Source organism: Podarcis liolepis (assembly GCF_965112155.1).
Source record: "Podarcis liolepis genome assembly, chromosome: 14".
NCBI lineage: Eukaryota > Metazoa > Chordata > Lepidosauria > Squamata > Lacertidae > Podarcis > Podarcis liolepis.
The window spans coordinates 52,006,229-52,020,274 of NC_139569.1; the positions used below are offsets into that span (position 1 = coordinate 52,006,229).

Sequence of the window (14,046 nt, forward strand, 5' to 3'; positions counted from 1 at the left end):
CTTTCTTATCGCTAATTTTTTTTTTTAATGATGAAAAATTGATGAAGATGTGGCCATTTGTTTAAAATTTTGTTGACTAGGCCAGGAATATTACTTACACCCAAGGAGTACATATAGCTCAATGAGGATAAAATTTGGTGGAAACAATTTTTTTTAAAGAAATAGTGGCTTATGAGCAATAGTGGCTTTCTCACAAGCATACATCTTTTTTAAGAGTAGAATAAGAAGATGGAGAAGTTTTGATTATAATTATAATTAATAGTCAAATTTGTCTACTTAAAAATAGATTTTTAAATACATTATTGAACTATTAAAAATTGTATAATACATTTAAAAATGAATAATGTATTTATTGTAAAATATATTTAAAATTTTAATACATTATAAAAAAAAATACGTTATATAAATATTTTTTCAGATCAGTTCCGTAGAGCACAGACATGAGTACCACAGGGAGGAAGTTCGAAAGTGGTGCATCAAAGAGAAAACGCACTAAACAACAAGATGAAGCTGTAAAGCAATCAAAATCTATTACTGCACTTGTAGTCAGAAGTCAACAACAAGTCAACCCTGTTAATCACCTTGCTGAATCAGGACCTTCCGTTATAGAGGTAATGCTATCGAAGAAACTGGCGATCAATCAACAGAGCGAGCCGTGGAACAACAAACGCCTTCTCAACAATCTGAAGATAATAATACAGAATCTTCAGTTGAAATAATCCCTGCCTCACAGCCACAAATCGATATTGTATTAATTAATAAGAAGAATAGAAATGATACTGAGAGGCTTTTAAAAGTTCTGGACTTCGAAGTACCAATGAATGTTCCGAGTGATAAGGACAATAATTCATTTCCAAGTCGTCTTTTTACTGTAATAATGAAAAATGGCTAAAAACATAAACGAGACTGGTTGTGTTGGAGCCAAGTTAAGCAATCGCTTTATTTTGTACCTTTTTGTGTGTGTTTTGTTTTGTTCTCTAAGGGGGAGTTATGACTAATGTGAGTGTATTAACAGATCATCCAGGATGGAGTATACAGAAAGGATGGAGAAAATTAAAGGATCACATTCCTAGCCATGAAAATTCTAACTTACATAAAGAAAACTATATTACGTGGAAAATATCAAGTAGAGCTGCTCTATGTGGTTCTGCAGTTGACAATTATGTTGTTGACCAGCTCAAGGCTGAAAGCACTAAATGGAAGAAAATACTTCAATGCATCCTTGACATTATCCTGTTTTTCTCTCCCTTTCCTTGATTCTTCTGAATGACTTGATGATAGTCATAATGGTAACTTTTTGGGTTTAGTTGAGCTCCTCTGTAAATACGATTCATTATTAGAGGAACATGTTGCACAAGTACAAAATGGACAGAAGAATGGTGCAAGACTCCAAGTACACTACCTATCAAGTAGAACTCAAAATGAGTTTATTGAAATCTGTGGGTCATTCGCCCAGAGGAATATCATTCAAGAAATACAAGAAGCTAAGTATTTTGTGATGGCTGTTGATGCAACCCCTGGCTGCTCTCACCAAGAACAGTTATCGTTCATCAGCAGATATGTGAGGAGGGAAGCTAAAAGTTTTGAAATTGAAGAGCGCTTTCTTGGTTTTCATGAATTTTCCATAAAGACTGGAGAAGAAAGAAAAGAAAGCCAAGAAAGCATTTTTAAATGTAAATACTTAAAATAATCTTTTCCCTATGTATTTTTAAAAAGCACTATTGTATATCTATATTTTCCATTTTGTCTTTATATGCAGATGCTGTTCAAGCCTTGAAATAAAATTATTTGTCAGCATAACTTTTGTGAAAATTATTTTTATACTTACTTATTTATAAGACTTCAGTTATCCCCTGGGTAAAAAAAAAGGGGGGGGGCGCATTTTCTACCTGGCCTGGGCCTCTGCCTGGCTCTGCAAGGCCCAGATATATTTCAACAATCTCAAAGTTTGCGAGTCCGTAGCACAGATTTCCCCCCACTTTTAACAGAGGTTAAGACCCTAAAGGAATAAATTGAGTTCACAAAAGTACTTAAATGGAAAAGTGATGTGATGAAAATTATCAATGTCAAAAACTAACAAACTATTTTGTAATGACAAGTTTGTCTACACCTACAGTTGAAACAAGTCAAGCAAACACCATTGGAACCAGTGATAAGAGCTCCCACAGTTTGTGCACTTTCTAGCCATATTCAACTCACTGTTAATACTTTTGATACAGATGATGATCACAGTGGTGAACATGAAAGTTTCGTGGAACGAGCAGAGACAGAGCAGAAACATGAAACGAAGCAAATTCAGTGATTTCAAAGAATGCAGTGACCTCGGACACTGGCCCAAAATGGTTGATAACAGTTCCATACTGTACAGAATTGTTTACTGCAGCTCCTGACAACACTCTCCAAGGCATGGATTATGATGCTGCCTGATCTGCCACCTTGCACAATCTCTACCTCTAAAGCTGCAAGAGAGTGCATGCATGCAAACAGATTTGGGGCAGGTATTCTTTTGGGGTGGCCATGTGGCACACTCTGAATCTACCTGCAGGATGAAGCAGGCAGTGTTCACTTTGGTGAGCATCCCTGTTCAACATCTTGTGACATCCCTACTGTCACTAATTGGGAGATAATCTACCATGCAAGGGGAAGTTACACTGAACCCTTATGTGGCGCCTCTGTTTGTGCAGGAGGGGGTCATTCACCCACAAGACTAGCCTTGATTCAAAGCAAGAGGAAGAAGAGCGATGAGGCAGGCTTGCTGCTCTCTGTCAGGAAGAGAATAATCAAATGCAGAATTATGTAAACTGGATTAGGTTACTATGGCAATTGGTAACTCATGAACATATCTCATGCTTAAAAAAAGAAACTATCCGGACTCCATCCCTGCTCCCTCCAACATTCTTCATCTTTGTTTTTAACCACCACACAGTTTCCTACTTCTATTGCTTGGATTCAGTCTTCAAAGTATTTTTTTGAAAAGCTTTATTACATACCTTACAACATTTCACAGGTGAACATAAGGCTCATGGGTGGCCCATCCCATTTTGCCACCTGAGGTGAAACTCGCCGGTGCCATCTCCCCCCCCCCCCCGCCTCGCTTACTGAGGTCACACAGTTATAATGGTCACTCTGAGTGAGTTCTGCGAGATGCTGTGGAACTCCCATGAGATGGCAGCCCGGCCGCACAAACCTGACCGCAGTGGCAGGGGCGGGTGAGGTGCCCGGGATTCCGCAGCCGAGGCTTCACTCTTGGGCTGGCTGGCCCTGATAACAATACACCTGTGACGCTCTTCCCCTCAAATCAAAGATTATTGCCCAAACTCCCTGTTATGCATTGCTGACAAGTGGGGTTGGGCTAGCTGGCTTTCAGGGACGCTTCCAGCTCCATGGGCTGCATTCAGCGCTCTCCGCCTTCTTGCGCAAGGGCTCTTGTTGCGCAACAAAGGGATCCAATGCAAGAGCGGCACTAGCGGAAAGTAGCTGCGCAACAGATTGCACAGTCTATTATGCAACAAAATTACCACCAACCTGCTTGAGCATTCTCTTGCACTACTCTTGCTCTGCCGGCCCAAAACATTTCCCCAGTGGAACGCATATGCTGCTAAGTAATTCTCACTCAGTGCTACGTTGGATCCAACCTGAAGATTCTATCAACTGTTCAAAATGAGCCTCCACATCTCCAAAAAAAGAGGGGAAGGGGAGTAATAGACACAAGATGGTAAGTTATTTTTCACCAATGAAGACCAGAATATCAGTTGTTTCCCTCATAAAAATAGACAGTTAGAGACAAGTTATTAGCAGTTACTTGCTTCTTTTTTTCAAATAAGGTTGCAATTTCATCAAGATTTCCTCATATTTTTATTGATGCCATAGTCACCTTATAGTTATATTTATAGACAAGATTGGTAGCTTCCAATTGGTTGCCTGGTTGGCAGGAGAAACAGTTACCTTGGTTTTCCACACTCTTTAAATTTATGCAGGGCTGTCGGGGTGGCATATGTGCTTGGCTCTGAGTTACATTTTCTTCAAAAGACATCTTTTTATATTTTTGTAAATGGCTACATGTTATTGAAGATATCATTCCATCTGGAGTTTTTCATTTTATAAGTAGATATGTGAAAGCTTTTATTAACAGATGAAGCAAATATGATTGATTTCACCCACTCTGACAACAACTGTATAGTATGACCTAAGTCCACTGCCCACTTCACCATAGCTCACTTTACCTCCTCGTCCTTTACCGACCATTCTAGTAAAATTTTGTACATTTTCGATAGAGTTTTCTGGTCATTGTATATCAGGTCTTTCTCAAATCTTGAAAGCTCTTTACTGAATCCCTTCTTTTTATCTTGTTTAAATAGATCAAATATTTGATGGTACTCTAGCCAGCCTGTCACTTTATTTTTCATCTCATCAAAAAATTTAAGTTTTAATTTATTATCTTCCTCCCAGAGAATTTCTTTATATGTTACCTGATCGTTCCTCATGTTAACCTTTTATACAGTCATGGCCTCTGTTGGTGACAACCACCATGGTGGTTTTTGCTCCAAAATACCCTTATTTTTTTACTCAGACTGCATAAACGCTTGCTTTCTCATAACAGAGATAGGCGTGCCAGCCAAAACTGTTGTTGAAGTCCTCTAGATCTAATATACAGTGGTACCTCGGGTTACAGACGCTTCAGGTTATACAGGTTACAGACTCTTCAGGTTACAGACTCCACTAACCTAAAAATAGTACCTTGGGTTAAGAACTTTGCTTCAGGATGAGAACAGAAATCACGCTCTGGTGGTGCGGCGGCAGCAGGAGGCCCCATTAGCTAAAGTGGTACCTCAGGGTAAGAACGGTTTCAGGTTAAGAACGGACCTCTGGAACGAATTAAGTTCTTAACGCAAGGTAACTGTATCTGTGTTTTTTAAGATCAGCCACTCCTTGATCCAACATAGACATGCAGCTTCATAATACAGCTCAAGATTTGGCAGGGCAAAGCCTCCTGATTCTTATGTCCTTCTGCCAGGTTTTAAAATGTCTTGTGCTTCCTACTACTGGAATGGCTTGGGGGGGGGGGAATAGTATTTTGGGCAACACATTCATTTTTATTGTGGAGATCTTACCCCAGAATTTTAACCTGTCCCATATTTTCAAATTTCTTTTTATCTCTTTCCAGATTGGTATATAGTTAGCTTTGTACAAATTTATATTTTTAGCTGTTCTGCATATACCTAAATATTTGATTTTCTTGCTAATCGTAAGGCCTGTAAACTATTGTAATTCTCTTTTATCCTCTTCTTTCATGTTTTTGACTAACATTTTGGTTTTATGTTTATTTAATTTGAAGCCTGCAACTGACCCAAATTCGTTAATCTTCATAACTGTTGGCACACTTTCTCTTGGGTTCTTCATTGCTATTATCAAGTCGTCAGCAAATGCTTTTACAGGATCCGTTCCGTAGGCCCGTCCGCAAGCCAAAAATGACGCATGTCGAAGTGCCGTGCCTGCGTACGCATGCGGCACAATTAAGCGCTTCTGTGCATGTGCAAGCGGCGAACCCAGAAGTAACCCGTCCCGGTACTTCCAGGTTTGCCACTGATGTTCGCCGAAGCGGACGCAGAACGAGGTTTGACTGTATTTAATTTGGTTCTTTGCTGCACGTTTACTGCATTTATGCCTTGCAGAAATTTTCTCTTGCTCCGGGCTGACTGGCCTTTATCTTCTCTGAGGCCAGGGGCTGTCCCGGCCCACAGGTGACCTGCCTCTCCTGGCCTTAAGGCGAGCACTCCTCCTGGGAGAACCCAGTTACCTTCGCCTCTCTGCCCTGAGCCTCTGCAGCTCAGGAGAGGCCGGTGGGTTACTGGACCCAGGGGCAGCTTCACCTTCCCCTGAAAGGGCTGGGAGAGGCGCGCCTGCCAGCAATGGGTCCTCAATCACCTCCGGAGCCAGAGTGGATACACCTGGTGCCTGCTCCTGAGGATCCGGCACAGGTGCAGGCGCTTCAGAATCAAGGCCCTGCTCCAGTCCAGCCGGCCCTGGAGGCGGGGACTCCTGTGCAGGCTGGGACTCCTCAGGTTCAGATTCTGAATCAGATTCCCAGGCCATCACACCGACCCACTTCCTTCAGCTATCCATAGTGGTGGGCATTTCAGTGGATCAGGATATGCAGATATTTGGAAATCTCTCAGTGAGTTTTTGAGGGGGGCAGTTTGGAATGGTGTTTGGAAGTGGCATCACTCCAGCTTAGGGGGTGCAGTCTGAAGATGGTATTACCCAAATTACTCTCTGGGAGACCTTCTGCCTGTAGTAGACAAGTCTCTTTGCCTCCACTTGTGTTCTACTTATTTTGTAAATAAAACAAATATTGCAAAGATAGCCCAAGGCTCCAAGGCCATCTCAAAAGGAAACTGAACCCAGTAGCACTACCCCTGGAACATCTCACTGTTTGGAAAAGTGGGGAATGCCTAACAATATTGTTTCATCAGTTTTGCATCCCCCATTTTAACCGTCAAAGTACTTTTGAATTTTAACAAGCCTCTTGCAAACAGGGGCAAATGGTGGAAGGAGCTTGTCTCCCTACACAAATCTCTGAACCAGGGCCAATAGACAAAAGAAGGACACCAAGATTGTGTACCCTCCAATTAAACCCCTATGCAATGGAAACACAAACTCAACTGAAAAGGAAGGTTGGATCACAGCCTAATGTATGTTGTGGTGGCTTAATTTGATTTATTTATTTTAGTGCTACTAAGCATTCCCACCGTACATCAGTTTGACAGTTGACTCCCAATTTATCCATTTCTTTTCTTTTAAAGAAAGCATTTGGGCATTTTATAATTAGTTTGCTTCTGTAAGTGACCTTACATTGTGATATAATAAGCACAGCCCTGTAGAGTGAATATGTCTTCATCTCAGCTGCACACAACATGAAGAACAAGAAATTAAACACAGTGAGCAAAGGTTAGAATTTCAACAACAGAGACTGTTCAGATCAGTTACTGGTTGGAGATATTGTTCTTTATACACACAAGTCACTACATTTTGCCTAGCACACTATATAATTTCTTTTTTAAAACAATGGTTTATAGGATGGCTGTCTACAGTGGCAAAAAAGAGAATAGATTTTTATTTATTTAAAAAATACAATATATAAATTGAATATTTATGTGTATAGATGCAAAATTGCCAAATTCAATTATTTCTTTCTTTTAATCACCAACTAAAGCATGAAAATAATCCTGGCTTGAGTAGAGACTCAAAAACAGAGAACAGAGTACTTGAATATAGTCATACATTGGGTTGCGAACGTGATCCGTGCAGGAGGCACGTTCGCAACCCGCAGCGTTCGCAGCCTGAAGCGCCACATCTGCGCACGCGCGTGTCGCAATTCGGTGCTTCTGTGCATGTGCATGATGTCATTTTGTGTTTCTGCACATGCGTGAGCTCTGAAACCCGGAAGTAACCCGTTCCAGTACTTCCATGTTTGGCACGGTCCACAACCCGAAAACACACAACCCGCAACATTCGTAACCCGAGGTATGACTGTATATGAACATCCACAAATCCACCTTGAAACAGAAGGGAATTCACAGGTCGGCCAAGGGAGGGATGGGTAACCTGTGGCACTCCAGGCTGCAGCTAGCCAGGACTATCACGTTTGGTCATTGGCTACAGTGACTGGGGCTGATGGGAGGCAAAAGTGGACAATGTAGTGGGGCTGCATTGCTCACCTGACCTGCATCTGGCCGAACTGCTGTTGCATCCTGGGATGGAGATGGGGAAGGACATGGTGGTGAGGTGGGCACAGTGCAAATGTATTGGCAGGAGCAATGGATTGGCTCCGCTGGTGGGTTTGCACTGCGCCAGCCTCTCTGCTGTCACGCCCCTCGCCTTCTGCAGTTCAGGATACTACACAGACTCAGTCAGACAGAGGTTAGGTGAGCAACACAGCCTCACTATGCCGCCCCCTGCAGTCTGGAGGCTCAGACAGCACCATTTAATACACCATTTAATACTCTTTTAATAAGAGTATTAAAAGAACTGGCAGATGTGATCTCAGAACCACTGGCAGTCATCTTTGAGAATTCCTGGAGAACAGGCGAAGTCCCGGCAGACTGGAGGAGGGCAAATGTTGTCCCTATTTTCAAAAAGGGGAAAAGAGAGGACCCAAATAATTACCGCCCAGTCAGTCTGACATCAATAGCAGGGAAGATTCTGGAGCAGATCATTAAGCAAACAGTCTGTGAGCACCTAGAAAGGAATGCTGTGATCACCAATAGTCAGCATGGATTTCTGAAAAATAAGTCATGTCAGACTAACCTGATCTCGTTTTTTGACAGAATTACAAGCCTGGTAGATGAAGGGAACGCAGTGGATGTAGCCTACCTTGATTTCAGCAAGGCATTTGACAAGGTGCCCCATGATATTCTTGTAAAGAAGCTGGTAAAATGCGGTCTTGACTATGCTACCACTCAGTGGATTTGTAACTGGCTGACTGACCGAACCCAAAGGGTGCTCATCAATGGTTCCTCTTCATCCTGGAGAAGAGTGACTAGTGGGGTGCCACAGGGTTCTGTCTTGGGCCCGGTCTTATTCAACATCTTTATCAACGACTTGGATGATGGACTCAAGGGCATCCTGATCAAATTTGCAGATGACACCAAACTGGGAGGGGTGGCTAACACCCCAGAGGACAGGATCGCACTTCAAAATTACCTTGACAGATTAGAAAACTGGGCCAAAACAAACAAGATGAATTTTAACAGGGAGAAATGTAAAGTATTGCACTTGGGCAAAAAAAATGAGAGGCACAAATACAAGATGGGTGACACCTGGCTTGAGAGCAGTGCATGTGAAAAGGATCTAGGAGTCTTGGTTTACCACAAACTTGGCATGAGCCAACAGTGTGACGCGGCAGCTAAAAAATCCAATGCAATTCTGGGCTGCATCAATAGGAGTATAGCATCTAGATCAAGGGAAGTAATAGTGCCACTGTATTCTGCTCTGGTCAGACCTCACCTGGAGTACTGTGTCCAGTTCTGGGCACCATAATTCAAGAGGGTCACTGACAAACTGGAACGTGTCCAGAGGAGGGCAACTAAAATGGTCAAAGGCCTGGAAACGATGCCTTATGAGGAACGGCTAAGGGAGCTGGGCATGTTTAGCCTGGAGAAGAGGAGGTTAAGGGGTGATATGATAGCCATGTTCAAATATATAAAAGGATGTCATATAGAGGAGGGAGAAAGGTTGTTTTCTGCTGCTCCAGAGAAGCGGACACGGAGCAATGGATCCAAACTACAAGAAAGAAGATTCCACCTAAACATTAGGAAGAACTTCCTGACAGTAAGAGCTGTTTGACAGTGGAATTTGCTGCCAAGGAGTGTGGTGGAGTCTCCTACTTTGGAGGTCTTTCAGCAGAGGCTTGACAACCATATGTCAGGAGTGCTCTGATGGTGTTTCCTGCTTGGCAGGGGGTTGGACTCGATGGCCCTTGTGGTCTCTTCCAACTCTATGATTCTATGATTCTATGATCCCTGACTTAGTGTAAATGATTTACCGGGGCATCTGGGCCCTAAGGGTGTATGTGGGTGGGGGGTGGGTGGGTGGGTGGGTGTGCTTGTAATGACATTCAGTCATTCCCCTTTTTCACCATGCTCAAGGACCTCAAAGCATATTACAATCAATAGCAGTGTATTAAGAACAATATCAAATCAATCACGTAAAATAAAACATTCATAATGAACTGAAACAGCAACCAGAGACTAATCATCATTTAAACAGGGAATCAGTTAGATCTCAGTGGTGTGTTTATAAAGAGATGTCTTCTCAGTGGTGCAGACCTCATGGGTAGAGAGACAAGCCTTCTGGTGAATTGGTTTGACACCATCACAAGGAAGGCCTTGTCCTGTGCTCCCAACCAACCAACTATTCAAAGCTACCCCCAGCCCCCACCCCCGTGGGCCTGACCTGCTTTTTCAAGGTTACAGACCATGCAGCAGCCAAAGCTGTTGAAGGACATTTCTGGACATAGTGGCAACCTTGCCCTCTAGAAGCGATACAGCTGCCTCTTAGATCCAGTATCTTGGCATAATGCACACACACATAATGCGCACAGGCATGCACACAATGCAAGGCTGCTTTTTTCCACATCTTCCTTTACTTAGACATATTGTAGGGAGGAAAAGAGTAAGAAACTCCTCCTATCCAATGAATCTTCAGAGGTCAGCAAGAAAGCATTCTGTGATTGTCTAAAGCAGAACAAAATGAAACAAGTGTAGAACTTTTTACCTGTGTTTGTCAAAGGAAAAAGTTATGTGATCCTCAGGCAAAGGGTTTCCTTCCTGCTCACTGGCTTCGCTGGGTTCATGAATGTCCATATCTGGCACTGTCCTCAGTTTTGTATTATTGAAATATGTGCCTGCGAAACTCCTGGTCAGCACACCTGGATTAGAACAAAGAGTTCCTTTGATTACTGGTGCTGGATTCAAAGTCACTCTAGTTCAATGGAAAACCAGTCATGCAGATTTGTTATGACAGATTTGTTAGACAATTATGCAGTTTTTCACACACTTTTCAGCTCTGTTTAACAATAACAAGCAGAGAAGTGCAATGAGAAACAAAGAGCTGTCTCCTCTGACACCAGTCATCCAGGGTCTCAGGTAGACAGAGGCAGAGAAATACAGAGGCGCTTCCCACATTCTACTACCTGATATTTTAACCTGGAGATGTCATGGGATAATCCTGGATTCTCCTGCATGCAAAGCAGCACACCAACACTAAGCTATGGCCTATGGAATAACCATCCAACACTGGGGGGGGGGTCACTCTCCTGCCATCATAAACACAGACATAAACACAGAAACAGCTAAGGGGCAGAGGATGATGCACTCCTAAGGGGGGGGGTGAAGAAATAACAGGTTAGGAGAGATAAGGACACCCAGAGAGATGTAAGGCGCTGGGATTGGGGGACCTCATTTGTAGCAGTGTAGAATATATCCAACACTGTAGAAGTGCCCTGTTTACCTGCATGTAGGTTCCACTGATGTGGTTATCAATGGCTATTTGAAATGATGACTGGATATTATCGCCCGTATTAGAAACAGTATGCCTCTGAATACCATTAGCTGGAACACAAACAGGAGTGCTGTTGTCCTCCTGCGCCGCTTGTGGGCTTTCCAGAGGCATCTGGCTGAGCGCTGTGGGAATGGGACGCTGGTCCAGGCACAGTAAGTGTCCAAAGTAAACTTCCGCTGAGCGGCTCCACCCTGGAACTTCTCACTGCTCAGGGAAGTGAAGAATTCACAATAATATTTTTATCTAGATGCCCTCACAAAAAAGTGCCTTCATTCAAAGGTTGGACAAAATTTAGAAAGCAAAATGGCAATGGTGAGGAAATTGATAGAAACATGATCTGCAAACTATTCTAGCGTTGCTCTAGAGGCTCCCAACCCCCATTTACTCCTTAATGTGATTCCCTGCTCTGTCCCCAGGGGCAACATGGAACACACTGTATCAGCGCCTGTGAGAATTCACTTGGATATTTGGAAAACACAATTTCTTGCATTTGCATCCTTGTCAGCATCATAAAACTGTCCAGTAAATCATAAGAAGGAAACAGAGAGATGCATAGTGGTCTGTTCATAGATAAATTATGGTAAACGGCCCGTCACCTTATTGCATAATTGGATTTGCAACTGTCAATTTTAAAGGTAATTAAGTTTACAAGTGTGAAATAATGGCAGAGCAAGCAGTGGCTATTTCAGAAGTGAAGTTAATGTTGGTGTGTTATTTTTTAATCAGCACACCTTGCTGTGCATTTGGTTACTGAAATGTAGCTCTTACTATAGAAAGCCTTTCGGGTCGTTTAAGTTTCTGTTTGAGATGTGTGCAATCAATACAATAAACGCACAGGCTATGTCTGATTTTGGGATAAATCAGTCTCCCAACCCCAAGCAGCATGAGTGCCATGAAACCAAAATCCACATGTCCCCAGCCTGCTTGAGCTAAAATAGGCTGCACTCGAAGCACATATAGAAGTAGACCACTGAATACAATGGCTTCTGAGTAAAGATGCACGGGAGAAACTGATCTAGTTTCCCTGATGAAAATGGGATTAAGACTTCAGTCAAATGCAGCAATCCAGTTATTCTGATTTAGGTGTTGTGGGTTGACCTGCAAAATCTCTTTATGATATGTAATAGAGCTGTCCCTGACGCTATGTTGCATTGACTTGGAGCTGGCAGCCTGCTTTTAGCAGTTGTTCTTCCACCGTCTGCTGACCATTCCCTTTTTCAGTGGTAGCTGTCAGGGTGGTTTCATGTAATGACTCAACCAAGGATAGTTTCATGTACTGATCCTGTGACTCAAAGCCGGTGTGGCATAGCAGTTAGGGTATCCGACTAGGAATGGGGAGACCATGGCTTAAATCCCCATTCAGCCATGAGTGACCTTGGGCCAGTCAATAGCTCTCACTCAGCCTAACCTGCCTCACAGGGCTGTTGTGAAGGTTAAATGAGGAGGGGAAGGACCATGTAAGCCTCCTTGAGCTCATTGAAGCCAAAGGTGAGATATAAACGCAATAAATAAATAAAATGTGGTAGAACCTATCATGAATGTAACTTGACTATCCATCTGTCTACCTGTCTCATAGGCAATATTACACTGCAACATATTATCACTTAAACATATAGAACAAAGTGGCCACTATATAATCAGATGAATCATTGATTTTTTCTTTTTCTTTTTTAATTTGAGAAAGTTTCTCATCAACTGATGGGTTATTCAGCATCAGTGATCATCTCAATTTAATTAGAATAAAGTGGAGAAAGGAAGAATGGTGCATGCCCTCTTCAGCTTCTTGGATAAAAGGTGGGATATAAATGTAATAATAAATAGGTAAATCATTTAAGAATTTCTATTCTTAATTCTATTTCTTCTATTTCTATTACAAACACTGCTTTATATTACATCTATATCACATTCTCTTTCTGCATCTCAGTTTTCTCTCTTCTCCTGGGTTTCCCTTTAACAAAGCGCTATAAAGGGAGCAAACGCCTAGCACGAGAGAAAGTAGCCTCTAATTATAGACTATTAGGGTGGAAAGATTTGAGGGCACTGCCAATAACACACTTGGAACATTTCAGAGCAGGACCTATGACCTTACCTTGATAGTCAAGGAGAATGGAAAGGAGCAACTGGGGGCAGACCTCCTCCAGCACGGAACAGAAAGTGGACAAGGCGCCGGGGCCCTTGCAAGTCAGTTTCTCAAAAAGATACGCAGCTTGCTTCTCACAGCACTCCTGGGACAAAATGTCTTTGTACTCCTCCAAGGAAAAAACTCTCTCATAAACCAGATATGACAGCACTTTCTGCACATCCAGCTCTGCTTCGATTCTCTCCCTGTGGTTGCTTAGGATATCAGCAAGCCAACGGTTCTTCTCTCTGCTATCTTTTTTTGTCAGTTTTGTACAGTTATAAAACCAAGAGCGAGCCGACCATCCAAACATGTTTGCATTTAAGCTAAAAATAAATGCAGATATTCCAACTCCGCCTGGGCTGTGCAGTCTTTAGCAGGCGATGGCCACATAATGCAAGGATAGAGGGAGTGCAAGAGTGTATTGCCTGCCTATGGTTATTGCAATTCAGCTGGAATAGAAAAGGCCTATGTCGAAATTATAAAAGGGAGGGGGGAAGCCCACGCCCAGGGCTTTCAGTCCCCTAAGAGGATTACTTTACACTAATTATCCCTTTACAAGCGTTAATAAGCATCTCTGCAACCATAGTGAAGGAGACAGGAAAATAGCTGGGCTAATGTTACTTTTTAATTCTGTAACCAATCTTTAAAAGACCCTCTTTTTAAGATGAAAAGGATGTTTTTTTTCAAGAAGACAAAATATCAGATGAATCACCCATGACAAAATGGTGTTAAGACAAGAGGATGTGTCTTCAGGGTTATAGCAAGTTTGACCCTGGGAGGACTGCCACCCAAATCACAGTATGATTGATTGGTGATTGCTCCTTTTAAGTAGTATTTTATAGGAAATATGTTCCATGCAACAC

At 42.4% G+C, this 14,046-nt stretch overlaps 2 protein-coding genes across 8 annotated transcripts in view; one reads left to right on the plus strand and one right to left on the minus strand.

The window, feature by feature from the left end:
• Positions 1–13,508, minus strand: part of TJP1 (tight junction protein 1) — a 338,860-nt gene extending 325,352 nt beyond the window's left edge. For all 6 annotated transcript variants that reach the window (XM_083475513.1, XM_083475512.1, XM_083475511.1 and 3 more), the window contains exons 1-2: positions 13,151–13,508; positions 10,276–10,429 (exon numbers count right to left, since the gene is read on the minus strand). In XM_083475513.1, coding sequence (XP_083331639.1) covers positions 10,276–10,429; positions 13,151–13,493 — 497 coding nt within the window. In that variant the 5' untranslated portion in view covers positions 13,494–13,508. The remainder of the gene's footprint in view (positions 1–10,275; positions 10,430–13,150) is intronic.
• The window catches only part of TM2D3 (TM2 domain containing 3), an 84,001-nt gene that overhangs the window by 31,446 nt on the left and 38,509 nt on the right, over positions 1–14,046 (plus strand). The gene's annotated exons all lie outside the window — the stretch shown is intronic.